Source organism: Necator americanus, chromosome X, assembly GCF_031761385.1.
Source record: "Necator americanus strain Aroian chromosome X, whole genome shotgun sequence".
Taxonomy (NCBI): domain Eukaryota; kingdom Metazoa; phylum Nematoda; class Chromadorea; order Rhabditida; family Ancylostomatidae; genus Necator; species Necator americanus.
The window spans coordinates 13,143,510-13,157,863 of NC_087376.1; the positions used below are offsets into that span (position 1 = coordinate 13,143,510).

General features: G+C 42.5%; 4 protein-coding genes across 5 annotated transcripts in view; 2 read left to right on the top strand and 2 right to left on the bottom strand.

The window, feature by feature from the left end:
* Positions 1-14,354, bottom strand: part of RB195_022823 (uncharacterized protein) — a gene marked incomplete at both ends in the record, with an annotated part of 34,040 nt that overhangs the window by 14,437 nt on the left and 5,249 nt on the right. Inside the window, 7 exons of one of the 2 annotated variants that reach the window (XM_064210054.1) lie at positions 6,585-6,785; positions 10,252-10,327; positions 10,384-10,470; positions 10,534-10,631; positions 10,689-10,787; positions 10,847-10,927; positions 11,415-11,516. In XM_064210054.1, coding sequence (XP_064065939.1) covers positions 6,585-6,785; positions 10,252-10,327; positions 10,384-10,470; positions 10,534-10,631; positions 10,689-10,787; positions 10,847-10,927; positions 11,415-11,516 — 744 coding nt within the window. Of the gene's footprint in view, positions 1-6,584; positions 6,786-10,251; positions 10,328-10,383; positions 10,471-10,533; positions 10,632-10,688; positions 10,788-10,846; positions 10,928-11,414; positions 11,517-14,354 lie in introns of those variants that run through there. The other variant, XM_064210055.1, reaches the window with a different exon arrangement.
* On the top strand, positions 2,652-3,218 carry RB195_022824 (uncharacterized protein; the record flags this gene model as incomplete). The annotated part of the gene is made up of 1 exon (XM_064210056.1): positions 2,652-3,218. One exon carries the CDS (start codon positions 2,652-2,654, stop codon positions 3,216-3,218), a length of 567 nt encoding a protein of 188 aa, XP_064065936.1.
* RB195_022825 (uncharacterized protein) lies at positions 4,077-4,727 on the bottom strand (the record flags this gene model as incomplete). Its single annotated transcript, XM_064210057.1, has 2 exons — positions 4,077-4,366; positions 4,532-4,727. The coding sequence occupies 2 exons, from the start codon at positions 4,725-4,727 to the stop codon at positions 4,077-4,079; spliced, it is 486 nt and encodes a 161-aa protein (XP_064065937.1).
* Positions 6,077-6,553, top strand: RB195_022826 (uncharacterized protein; the record flags this gene model as incomplete). The annotated part of the gene is made up of 1 exon (XM_064210058.1): positions 6,077-6,553. One exon carries the CDS (start codon positions 6,077-6,079, stop codon positions 6,551-6,553), a length of 477 nt encoding a protein of 158 aa, XP_064065938.1.

A 14,354-nucleotide genomic window follows, 5' to 3' on the forward strand; every position in this document is an offset into this window, starting at 1 on the left:
TACTTTTCCAACCACTGACAGCGACTGCTCCCCTCTCCTCTTTTTTTGTTCTATGAGCGTCTAAAGTTGTCCATTCCCGTGACCCATTTCTTCCGTTCAAGTGTTCTTTGATGCAAACATAACATGCGCCGTTTCACCAACATTCTCATCGCCACAGCTTGTGCAAGAAATCAGGTAGATTACACCGGATCTCAAGCAGTTTCCTGGTCTACCTGCGGGGCAAATAATATAGTTCGTTGTTGTACAGATGGTACCGCACAAGCGACTCCGAACTGGTTGACGTTCCAAATTGTTCGGTGGTATTTCAACGACCCTACGGATCTCCTTTATTAGAGAGATACGTGGCACGTCCCCTGATGGTGGATAGGGGACTAATAACGGACCACAAGCAACCTTGTACCTGCCCTGAGACGCAGCTAGATTCAGGGGATGGACTCCCTGTTTCTGCTGTGCCAGTATGGGCCCATAATACCATTACATTACGCACGTCGCTCCGCCCAAAAGCCTACTATCAAGTGACTGGGAGGTGCAAGGGAGGTGATTTGGAGTCGCCCCCAATAAAGAAGCTCCACTTGTCCACTACGGAAGGAAGCAACGTTCTCCCAAAACTAGAGGCCTGCAAATTACCCATGGATTTTAAATTTATAAGCAAAACCATAGGTGCTATGGGAGGACCTGGCTCCCTCCCAGATGAAGGTGGGATGCCCATTTTCTGCACCCAAGGTGAAGGGAGTTGATGAATGATGGGGTCCAATTTTTCTTTTTAGAATTTTAGAAGTCGTCCACGGGGGGAGGTAATAGTGGGCGAATTTTTTTTTTCATTTTCACTTTCTTCCTTCACTTTTTTCCTCATTTTCCTTCATTTCTTTCTCCTTTCCTTTCTTTTTTTAGGTCACACCTTCACTTTATTTGTGCAGTTTTCTCTATTTCCTATTTTACGGATATTGTGCTTTCCTTCCTTACTGACGAGTTCCGGGGAAGGCAGTTAATGTTTTCTATGATTCCGTCTAAAGGGAGAAACGAAACGGAGATTGTTTTATCGGTTTTTACGGTCTTTTTTTTCAGGAGCAGCTTCCTTACTCTTATGTCATTACGGTTTTCGAGGTTGAGCATGCGATGAGACGAAGAAAAACTTAAGAAGAATTCTACTTTAAAACAATACTGTTCTGAAATTTATGTGAGATAATAAAGGTTGTGGTGCTATTCATTGTGAGGTTCCTCATAGCAGAACTGGCAGCCGAATGTAAATAAAATAAACCCGATAGAGTGAACGAAATGGATTCTTTCATCTATCATGATGGGCATATTTCATAGGATTTATCCGAATCATTAACGTAATAGAGAAACGTAACATTTGTATGTCGATGCCTCTCAAACCTATTTGTCTGTATGAATAAAAGTGGACAACTGAGAAAGGTTGCTTCATAGTACACATCAACAAAAGAATACCTAAAAACCATTTAACTAATTTAATTAGTCGAATAGTTGTCCTAAAACATCGTGATTAAGAGAAGGGCTCGTGAGCCAGGAGATAGCATTAAAGAGAGATTAGTGGTGTTAATCAAGAGTTATCAGAACAAAAAATTCATTTTTGGTAGCGGGGAAATTACTTCTTCGATAAAGAACAACAGCTGTAAGAGCAGCTACAATATAGAATGCATTGTAGCTGCGCTACTAAATATCATATAGTCAGAGAGGTTTTCTTTCCCATCATTTCAATTATTATATCTTCAGGGGATCTTCTCAGACTTCAAAATGCTTACATTCCAAGCTTCGACAGTAATGTATAAAATACAACAGCGATAAGGCTCGAAGCCTTTTTCGGCTCGCTCTTTCTCCTTTCCTCTGGCGGCTTCTCGCGGCTTCTCCTGCCCTCTACCGCTGGCTCTCACCAACCGACATTTCCCTTCGATCGATACCGTCAATACCCGTCGATACCACTCTACTCGCTAATCTTCAAACCAATATTCGCTGGACACTCGGCATCTGGTCGTCAGGAAACAACAACCGATTCAAGAAACGGTTCAGTACCTGCACTATCCACAACCTACCAGTCAAGAAGAGCTGCTTCAGCACCAAGTTCTCTGTACCGCGTGGCGGTTCCTAAGGGAACTTCAAGGCGAGCATTTTACCACATTCTAGTGCATCGGCCGGGAATTTTATCACATTCTGGTGCATCGGAAGATTCGCGAATCCAGGTCGGTTTGTAATATCTTTCAATACAGTACTATTGTCTTAGTGACTAACAGTCTTATTTCTCGAAGAAGTTGCTTTTGCAATACATTTCAACACAACAATTTTGTCTCCGTGACTCTCACTCGTACTTCTTGAAGAATTTTGAATCTTCTGTGCAAATTCGCTCACAATATCTTCCTCTCGGCGAATTCCTTTCCAATACCTCCCTCAATAACCAGTATCATTAAGATTTTGGTCAGCAATCAATATGTCTGCGCAACTAAGAACTCAGAAGCGTCTTTTAACGACTTTCACTAATAAATTAGAGCATATCGTCTCTAAAATAAAAGATGAAAAGCTTGAAGAACTTCCATTAGATCCTAATAAGCCTCGCACATTGACTCATCAATATTTGAGTAGGCTAGAAACCATTAGCGCAGTCAATTCTGCCATTCTGAAAGTTGAAAAATCACTCAATGATTTCACTTCATTTGTCGATCGGCTCGAGAAGTCATCAAGCTCCGGTTATCGGTATCCAGTTATCGCACCCGTTGGGATCAGAAGATCCCCCTTATCTTCCACCAATAGAGGCAGCAGTTATTAACACCAAGCGACAAGCTATTGCAGCTCTAGAAGTCTCGTACAAACTTACGGGCAAGTTTTGGAATACTTGGCAGACACAATACCTAACGGCTCTTCGTGAAAAGCATACTCGCGAAGTGAGCCACAAAAAGGGTTGTTCACAGACACCCGAGGTGGGAACTCTGGTACTTATATGTGATTCTCTACAACCACGTCACTCATGGAAAGATGGAGTGATACACCCAGTAATAGCCAATATTGAAGGGAAAATTCGAGAGGTAGTAGTACGGCTACCATCGCAGCGCCTCATAAGGCGCCCGGTGAATCTACTCGTCCCTTGGAACTTGATGATAACGGCAGTAGTACGAAAGAAATCTCGAAGAAGCCCAAATCAAAGGAACAGGCATCAACAGAACCGTCTCAACAAAGAGACCAATCAGACCGTGACACGCCAGTATTAAAAACAGCTCAGCAGCCCAATAACCGCTACGATCTTCGTCCACGACGGAAAATCAACTACACCGAAGAAAAGGAGGACACAGAACCCATCGCACGCATCAATAAGATAATGAAAGCTTCCACATTACTTCAAGTCTCTCTGATGCTATCACTGGGTGTGACAATACTTGCTAGTAAGAGCGAAGCAATCAAAGAAACGATACGTTCAATACAGTGCGTCCCAGGAGGTGTCCATCTTATTTCCTCCAACAGAATCCCGTATGAAGTCTGCGCGGAGAATTATTGTGTTCAGTTCGATAATCCTCGCGTCGATGAGAATATCAGTTTTCCTCCAGATATTATTCTCCATGAACACCTGGTTCAGTGGAAGTTTGGTGAAAAACTGAACACTATCGAAACCCTGTGTCTCCCATCATCATTCTGTCTAGCAATAACTTGCACCTTTTGTTCAGCCAATATCTTCAACCTGGAATGTTGGCCGATAAGTGCAATACTAGGGACAGCAACCCTGTTGTATTTCCTAATCACAGGCTGCTACGTACTGCTCTACGTTCCACTAGTGGCCGGTAAACCGATTAGAATAGCCGCCCATATTTTGTGGGCCACAGTCAGGTTCTTGTTCGACCACTGCAGAAGGATCAGACGACGTCAAACTCCCGACAGAAGTCGACAGAAACTCCTAGCAGAAATCATAGCAATATCCTTGATAGCGATCATACCGGCAACAAAGCAGTGCCAACACATCAATATCTTCACGCATCGGTCCACCATCTGCACAAATAATGGGTTCAGACTGTGCCAGATTGAGCTCTCAGAGGTGTTTAGAATAAACCCCTTCAAGCATGAAGCCTGCCTCAAAATTACTCGGAATGAGACATAAATACATGAGGTACGTCTTCAATGGAAATCGCTTCTTGCGAACGAAAAGCAAAAAAACTGCGAACGAGAGACATGTTCACTAGAGACACTGTCCACAAAGTAGTGGATAGCAAGCGCTGTCCCCATAGTGGCTCATGTACAGGTGACAAATGCGCGTCAATAAACTCATCAAACATCATACCCGGACTTGCAGAAGGAAACCAATATCCAGGCAATACAGCTTGCGTAGAATCCTGCGGAGGACCAGGATGCGATTGCTTTTTTCCAAGTTCTGGATGTTTGTTTTATAGAATCTACCTTCAACCCAACAGTAACAAAACTTTTGAGATCTTTCACTGCAATAGATGGGCCGAAGCTGCTAAAGTCGAAATCACCCACATTGACGGAATTCAGTGAAAAGCTACGTCTCTCACAACAGAACTGACGCCGAATGTACCTGTTAGGTGGAAGTCTTTCACCTTCACTCTTAGCTCAGTTTCGGTACCACCAATTCCACTACTCAATACCCGATTCATATCAGACGGCAAACACACTGCTGTCTGGAAAACCAATGCAATACCTGCGCTCAGATGTTTTAACCGTGACAATGCGCAAGCATTGAGCTGCGAAGCCTTTGAAGACTGTGTATGCATGCCAGCCGAGACTAAAGCCAATTGTAAATGAAAGGATTTCCCATATTGGTCAATAGTTCAATAACGTTAAAAACCAATTGCCAGCAATATTTCCTTCACTATCGTTCCGACAGCACCCTACCTCAAAGGTACAGGCACGTGTGCTCCACATGGTGACTTCAGAATTAATAATGAGCTTTCAAGACAATATCGATCCCGTCATCTTGGTAGATGAAGCAATCTGTCAGCTCTCGGTCACCGATCTAGTAGGTTGCTATGACTGCGCGAAGGGAGCTGCAATAATGGCCACATGCATTTCCTCCCGCGACAATATCCAGGCTGAAGTTCAATGCGAACAAGCAAGTTTCACGATACCATGCAATACGACAGGTGCCCTCTCAAAATTACGATTTAGCATTTCGAGAGCGCGAGTAAACTTCGTTTGTTCGGGCAAGTTGTCACCTCTGTAGAAATAGCTGGTATTCTCAAATTCACGGCCTCAGCACAGGGGTTCGTGCAACAATGGATACAAGGTGAATCAGTATCTTACTCAGAGCTACAATGGCCAGATTTCACCCATATAGGTGCAGTATTCTTGCAATGGTACAAGACCCTCACTTTTGCAATGCTAGGTCTGGTCCTACTCATTGGAATCACCTACCTCCTCTTGTCCACGTGTGGAGTGCGTATTATTTGGTGTTTAACCACTGGGACGGCAAAAAATCTCATAAGAATACTAAGAACTCTTTTGAAAAAGATTTGGTTTTTATGCTTGAAAATTGTCGTTCCGACGCACAATAAACAGCATTGACGAAAGGGAGATCAAAAGCAACTCTGCATTTGCATATATGTATATTTTTTTCTGTTCATACTTTTACTACCCTCTGACCATATCTATTTTCGTAGAAAACTCCACAATATTCGATGGCGTCTGAAAACTACATATCCACGTTCGCACCTCTGTCAAGAATTCGAGAGATCAATGACATAGAAGAAGCAATAGCCTCCGCAATATCCCAGATTCAACATCAAATCAAAATGGCAAACGCACTCGATGCAGAATGGAAACAACATGGAATACAAAGTACTTGTTCCGCGTCAGGAGGGAGAGAGCAAATTCTCCTAATAAATCGCTTCCTAAAGACAGCCTGCGTTACGAAGGAGAAGCTCCTAGGAATCAAGCAAAAAAATGAACTCCTGGAAGCAATGCTACGGATCAAGTCGGAAGGACTGCACCCATTACCGCTTCTCAATATTAAAAGAGAAATTATTGTGAACTAGCTCTTGCCGAGAAAATGCACAATAACGAGAGATGAAGAATTGCAGAAGTAACGGATCAGTTGACCCGCATCGAAGAGACGAATCGCAATATGACATCCCAAACTGTACTGTCCAACTCTTCGCAACCGTCAATAGGTCAGACGGCGGACAAGGGTGCCTCTAGGGGCAACGAAGAAAACATGACGGAGGTTCATGATCCCAGCCACTACCACTCCGCGATTGAGGCAGCAGAAGTCGATGACGAAGAAATTGACGACGGTCGATATCTAGAGTTACTGTTCGCCGAGACAGCTACGGAAGAATCAGCGGATGCAATACCCACGGCTGGTTCGTCCGGACAGGCGAAAGCAGAGGAAGCCATGCCAACAAAGGAAGATGTGAAGGTCGAGGAAACATCGATGAAAACGAAGAAAAAACGTCATTTCTCCAATACCGAAGACCAGACGATCAAAGTCATGCAGAAGGACCTGGACGACCTAAGGTTCGGTTTCACCTACTTGTCTCGAAGGAAGATTGGAGAAAGTTCAACAGGGTTGCCCCTACGACATCAGGTGCACTTTCTGTGATCGGTTGGGCCAGCATTACTCTGACTCCTGCTCAGAAATCACGGAGGGTGAGAAACGCTGGAAGTTCATCCCTAGGAACGGACTCTGTCAATTCTGCCTCAATAACTGTAATGCGAACAGGAGGTGTCGGAGCCAAAGCAAATCGTGCTGGTATTGCTCCGTGGTAAGAGGTACAATACTGAACTTCCTTATCCAACGAGACGCAGGTCACCACAGAGCCTTGTGCACAATACTGGACTACAAGATGAAGGTTATGGAACGTATCCAAGAACTGGAGCAAGACATAATGCACGCCAAAAAGGTTCGACATCAATAACTGGCCCTGGGAGTGTAGCTGCGCTACTAAATATCATATGGTCAGAGAGGTTTTCTTTCCCAACATTTCAATTATCTTCAGCGGATCTTCTCAGACTTCAAAATGCTTACATTCCAAGCTTCGACAGTAATGTATAAAATACAGCAGCGACAAGGCCCGGAGCCTTTTTCGGCTCGCTCTCTCTCCTTTCTTCTGGCGGCTTTTCCTGCCCTCTACCGCTGGCTCCCCCCAACCGACTTTCCCTTCGATCGATAGCGTCAATACCCGTCGATACCACTCTACTCACTGATCTTCAAACCAATATTCGCTGGACACTCGGCATCTGGTCGTCAGGAAACAACAACCGATTCAAGAAACGGTTCAGTACCTGCAATATCCACAATCTACTAGTCAAGAAGAGCTGCTTCAGCACCAAATTCTCTGTACCGCGTGGCGATTCCTATTATTTCAAGGGGAGCATTTCACCACATGCATTTTCTTCTAAATGTACTTAATGAGAAAGTACGAAGATGAATAAACAACACCGGGGCGAAGGAGCAGCTACGAGGACGAATGAGGAACTTCAATTACGAACTAGAAAGAAAATGAGCACTTGCATACATCATATATATGCTATATTATATATTCCATATAGTTCCCAGCGGAGTTCTCAAAGTGTGGCGTGATGAGTCATCACGAGCAGCACTTGCACATACATTACTACTTCAGATATTACAAAATCCAGACCAAACTACGTGGATTAATTACCATATAGCGTAAAAGAGGATGGAATTCGCTGCAATTACATGCCGCAATAGAAGACTAAAAGAGTTCTTAGGTTGCAGAAATTCCCTGTTTCTATCACCACCTTCGAAGGCAAGTTTCTTCTTAAATAACTGAGTTCTTTGAAAAGCTAACAGTAGAATGAAGGGAAGATAACTCCCTTAACTGTCCTTGCTCTATACAGAGCATACTTGACTGGGTTAAGGAAATCCGTCCCAAGCTCAAAAAACTGCTGCTTTTTTGCACCTAAAACAGACTTTTTCTAAATAGCTTATTTAGTTGAAAACCTACCAATAGAGTGAAGGGTGTATATTCGCTCTAGAATTCTTCAATCTATACAATGGTGACCCGGTTGACCTGGAGATATGCGTAGTTTCGTTTTTTTTTTCTTCTCTGAAGGTAGTGAGAAACACGCTCTAAGTTCACATTCTCACTCTGTTGCTCGGTGTTATGAAGCTCAAGTGAAGGGGGTCCTTTCGCCAACCGTCCAAAAGTGAAGGGGGTCGGAGCACCGGCTCCGACTATCACGTGTCTGAACAAAGCACAGTAATAGATAAGAGTCTCTTGATTGCGCAGAAAAGTCTGGCACGGTAGCACCAGGAAAAAAGCTTGTATCGGATGCGGCCATTGAAGATCTGATGATGCATGCTACGAAGATTAAGCACAACGTCAACGGACTGATCGAGACGAAACGACGCCACCTACAGAGAACCTACCACACCTTCTACGAGGTCATTGTTGGTGATTTTGGCGCCAAAATTGGCCCGATAAGAAGAATTGGCCTGAAGAACCTCAGATCGGAACCCACGGCCTTCAATGGAATGAGCAGGGAGAGAGGCTTTCCGACTTTATTATCATGACGACTAAGACCATCCATGGGAACTCGCAGTTTCAGAAGCTCTCCTCTCTACGCTGGACGTGCGAGTTACCCGATGGAATAAATAATAATAATAATAGATAATAATAAACAATAAACAATAACAATAAACAATAATGATAACATCAAACATCATTCGGAGCGGATGCTGGCCGAATTTGATGAAACGTGTGAAAAGATCGGTCTTCAGTTGAACCTAGACAGGACGATGTTCATGAGAAACGGATGGGTTTCTGATGCCCCTTTCACACTCAATGGAATGAATATATCCGAATGCTCTAGGTATGTAAATCTAGGTCGGGAAATCAGCATGATAAACGAACATAACGACCTGACCCCCGAGCTGGGCAGAAGGAAATGAGCGGCTTGGGGAGCATACAAGAGCAAAGAGGATGAAGTGAAGAGGACAAAGAACATCCGACTCCGTGCCCACCTATTCAACACCACCGTTCCTCCTGCCTTGATCTACACTTCAGAAACGTGAGCATTTCGCAAGCAGAAGGAAAATGCGATCCGAGTCATAGAACGCGGAATTGAAAGGCTGATGCTAAGAGTAACCCGCTTTACCCAAATGAAAGAAGATTCGAAGTTCACTTTCACGTCACCGATCGAAAATCAGTGGCGCTGCCGCATATGCCAAGGAGAGCAAAATTAAGTGAGCCGGACACGGGTCCTCAGTTCCACTGTATTAGATAGCTTCGTTCCGGTCGTTTAAATACAATCGAACGATTTGGAACGTCAACCATTTCGGAGTCGCTTGTGCGGTACCATCTGTACAACACCGAACTATATTATTTGCGCCGCAGGTAGAACAGGAAACTGCTTGAGATCGCGTGTAATCTACCTGATTTCTTGCACGAGCTGTGGCGATGAGATTGTTGGCGAAACGGCGCATGTTATGTTTGCATCAAAGAACACTTGAACGGAAGAAATAGGTCACGGGAATGGACAACTTTAGACGCTCATAGAACAAAAAAAGAGGAGAGGGGAGCAGTCGCTGTCAGTGGTTGGAAAAGTACGCTTGGAGTTTGTCTATTTAGTTGTGGAGAGATTTGGTCGTTTAGATTGTGAATTAAATCGACCATTTCAGGCTCTGAAGAAGGCGATTTTTCCGAAACGTTAGTCAATAAAATTATTTAACAACCTCGTGTACAGCTTATTAAAAATCAATATGACATCTTACTAAGGCGAGGTTCATTGAAAGTCAAACTTTTCGAATCCTAAATTTATAGTTTTTTGTTTAGTTTCTAAAGGTTTTTTTTTCTTTTGAAAAAATCTAAGCGTCGATGAAGAAATGCTAATGAGCAGAAACTTTCTAAGTCAAATCTATGACTCTAGAAAATTTACTTCCACGGAAGAATTGAGTAGAAACCAGGAAGGCATATGTTCAAAGCAGGGCAGAGTTCAATGCAGCACCGGTGGAAGTAATGTTAACAAAGTCCATAAGATGAAGCTCAAGCGAGCAAATTCTGACACGTAATAGGTCTACGCATCCTTCGTTTCCGATTTTCTTCGTTGTTCTAACGTGAAAGGACCCGTTTAAGGCAGATATCACCTGCATACTACCCGTTGTATCTATGAGATATAGAATGCAGATCCAAAGAATTCAATTTTTAAGAAAATATCACTAAGAGTAAGTAGCAGAGGAGTTTGAAAGAATACTGCCATACACAAAAGCAGTACGCACAAATTTTAAAAATCTTCAAAAACTAAAGTAATCTAATCTACAGGCAAACGGCATACCTTTTTCAAAGCAGGTAGCAGGCTCTTTGGGATATCATTTCCGAAAGTTTCATCAGTGAAGACGACCTGCGTATTCCTTAAACAAACATAGCAAAATATGAGTACCATCCAGCAGAAAGACATATTTACTACTTTTCTGCGGGTAGAGGATCAATGACTCCACCAATTTCACCAAATTGACCTTGACCACCAGTCTGTTTCTTGTGTCGATAGTAGAATCTAGATTAAATAACGAATTTCACAAACTTATAGGAATGAAAAGTTATAGAAATAAAAACCAACTTATATGGTGAAGCAAGAGATTCACGATATGCTACTGTTGGTTTGCCGAGTTCAACAGGGCAGTTGAATTCATTTTTCATCCGCTGCGCGTAAATTTCCTACCAAACATATTAATCCGCCTTATGCACACCAAAAATTGAAAACTATTGAAATACCAGATGCAACTCGCCCATCCCAGAAACGATTGTCTCCTTCGCTTCTGTGTTGTACTCTTTACGAAAGGTGGGATCTTCTTTTGTGAAGCGCGTCAAAGCCTTTAAGATTAGAGATTGTCCCGATTATTAAGATCTAGAAGCTCTTCAAAATCACACACCTTAATGAAATTATCGCCATCCTTTCTATTTATAGGCTTTATTGACATAGAAATAACTGGTTCTGGAATATGTATAGACTCCTGTAAAAGATTTTTAAAGGCAGCATATCACAAAACGATGTTGGAATCTCTGTGAAAGTTCGGGTTCTGGATTAAAAGTATGAGGGCGGCAAGCGCGGTTTAATTCACTTCAATCGTCCTGAAAAATGGCGTTAGAAGCGGTCTTAGTTCCTACGAGTTACGTTAGAACGAATTGCGCTGTACATGAGAGAGCCGTCTACAATCAATAAGGACCCTTCAGCAGGTTCCTATTCAAGTTAAAACCAATGAATATGTTACCGAGGGGACCGAGGCGTATACAAGGATGGAGAATTCTAACGTACCTAGAAGGAACTAATGTGGTTTCCACGCCATTTTTCACTACTAGTAGGGAGAAATGGGCGTAGCCACGCTCGCTACTCGTAATCCACAATCTGAGCTCTGCACTGCATAACAGGAATCCAACTTCGTCTATTTCGTGACATGCTGTCTTCAAATAAATAGCAATATGAAGGAGAAAAATACCTACACAAAAGGGCTGTACATTGGGATCACCACAAAACGTCTCGCCAGAAATACAGTCTACACCGAAAATTGCACAGATATCACCGGCAAAGGCTGTATCAGTTTCCTGCACAAAAATAAAACAATATAAAATAGTAAGCATGAAAAAACATTCCACTCTAACTACACCCTTCAGAGAGGTCCTTATCCCGGATCACACCATATTTTGAACATGTGTGAATTGACATAGTTCTACGTTAAAGAGGAACGTTCGTTTTCGCGTTGAAATTACGCAGAAAATGCTTGAGAAAGGGTTTCTGTTAATTCAAACGAAGTATCCAAAAAGAACACAGTAAGTCTTCAATTCTGGAGATGAAGTAGTATGCTTCTCTACGAAAAAAGGATATAAAACCATGAACAATCGTCCGCGATTAAAAAAAAAATTCACTTTAAAAAGCAGCTTATGTGCACACCTCAAATATAGGTATGACTAACTTTTTTAACGGATTCCCTTAGGCTCCGGTAAAACTTTGCTAACTGGGGTCTTGACCTACGGTAACTACGAATATCATAACTACTTTGTTGGAAAATACAGGTTTTGTCCCTTTGTACGTTATGTTTCATTGGAACCAAGCAAAACAGAGAGAAATATGTAAATCAAAACTACTGTTCAACGTCAAATTCACAATCAAGATAGGAGGCGGTTTCCATTTAAGACTTTGCTGCCTAGAACAACGCAACAATATAGAACAACGCAACAATACTTATCCGCCACAAGATGTGGACCAGAACAGTGGGACAAAATACGGAATATCTTAAATCCTAATACAAACATGTTGGTTAATATTCCAGTTGCACATATATTATATATGTTCTATACCCTTTTCTTAGATACTTCCTAGGTAAGTGATGTTTTTGAAGTACGCAGTGCCTGCTCACATTAGCATTTATGTCTTAAAATGAATGAAGGAATATATATATATATATAAGGATAAAGGGATAAAAGGATAAAGTGTCTGACGCTAATCAATCCGCTTGGGATGCGTTCCCACGTTCACTTCAATTCAGAATCGTTCGAGGTTTACGAACGTGAAACTGGCCTATACTTGCGGTAGCTAGCCGATGTGTCAAGTTAGTGTTTTCATCCTCCCAGACAAGTCTGGTACCAATTTATCAACCCCGGAGAGATGAAGGGCTTGATGAGCACTAAGGCGGATTCAAACCTCCGATCGGTTGTGCAGGCAGCGGAACCTCTAACCACTACACTACACTCACCCGTCCCATATATATATATATATATATATATATATATATATATATATATATATCGATCCGCTCGATCAGTCCGAAGATCAACAGGAGTCAAGGTGACAAAGGTGATCAAAAGCAGCAAACACGGCAAAATGGGCGGGGCATCAGCGAGAGGTAGCACAAGAGGAGCAACCTGGCTAGTGTAGCGATTATGACGCTGTCAGGAGACAATTGCGCGATGCTAGTTATCGACGCCCATTAGCCTTCTGGATAAGCGGCGGCAAATCTATTTTCCAGAATAAGTTTGTAGTATAGTTTGTAAGTACATATATGTATATACACATATGAGTACATACATATATGTATATATACATGTATACATATATATATATATATATATATATATATATATATATATATATATATATATATATATATATATATATATATATATATATATATATATATATATATATATGAATGTGTACATATACATGTATATATGTACATATCAAATGTGGGTGGTGTGTGTGTGTGTGAAACGAAATTCCAAAAAGGGGGTGCGACGGGTCCACCTGCGTCGGATTGGTATGCCGGCAGCTATCCATAAAATGGGATGGGACAGCTTCCGCGGCTTCGGATTGGTGGGCTGGCGATAGATGGCTATAAAAGAAAGTGCGACGGGTTCGCCTGCGTTGAATTAGTGCGCCGGCGTCGTACAGCGGTAAAATGAGGTGCAACGGTTCCAACGGCGTTGAATTGTTGTGCCATAATGTAAAGTAACGTGTGTAAATGTGATTTGAATATTCTCAAAATGTAGAACTGACGCGCTTAGAAAGAAAACCATGAAATCTTTCGCCTATATTTATAGTAGAAAAAAAAAGAAAAAAAAAACGTTGCTAGAAAAAAAGAACTCTGATTTTACAGAAAATGTCACTACCATTAATTTTTGACTAATTGATCAGTAAAGGCGAGCGAAGAGAACACCACAAAGAGTCTGATGTCCGGCTTTACCGGGAGCCTTGCTTGTCTTCTACTGTTTAGGAATCTTGCATTCCGACAAGTAACGTGTAAGAAGCCTCACCGGGACGTTAACAAGTACACGCGGGAGATCTTTCAGAAAATGTGACCTTGGGACTGGGTGCCATACAATTTCTTACCGACATAGCATTTTAGAATTCAGAAGTCAAGACTTCTAGGATGGCATGTCCGTCCTCCCTCAGATGGTGAAGAGGCAAGTGGATGTGGCTGTAGAAGGCTGTAGATTAGAGTAGAAGTCGTAGATGATTTTATTCATGCTCAAGATGGTGTTCAACAGTTTCGTCCCTTGCCGTTTTAAAACTCTCATCTTTCCTCGAGTAGTCATAAAGGTTTTCGACAAGCCGGTCGGCTTGAGGAGCGTATAGGAAAGAGCATCGAGGATGTAGTGAAGAAGACCAGGAACACCCGGCTCCGTGCTCACCTCTTCAACACCACCGTACTTCGTGCTTTGACTTATGCTTCGGAAACTTGGGCATTTCGCAAGCAGGAAGAAAACGCGGTGAGCGTCATTGAACACGCAATTGTGAGAGTGATGCTAGGAGTATCCGGTTTCACGCAAGTGAGGGACGGGATTCGAAGTTCTCTCCTACGTCAACGATCGAAGATTAGAGACGCTGCCGCGTTTGCCAAGGAAAGTAAAATAAGGTGGGCAGGACACGTGATGCGCTTTAAT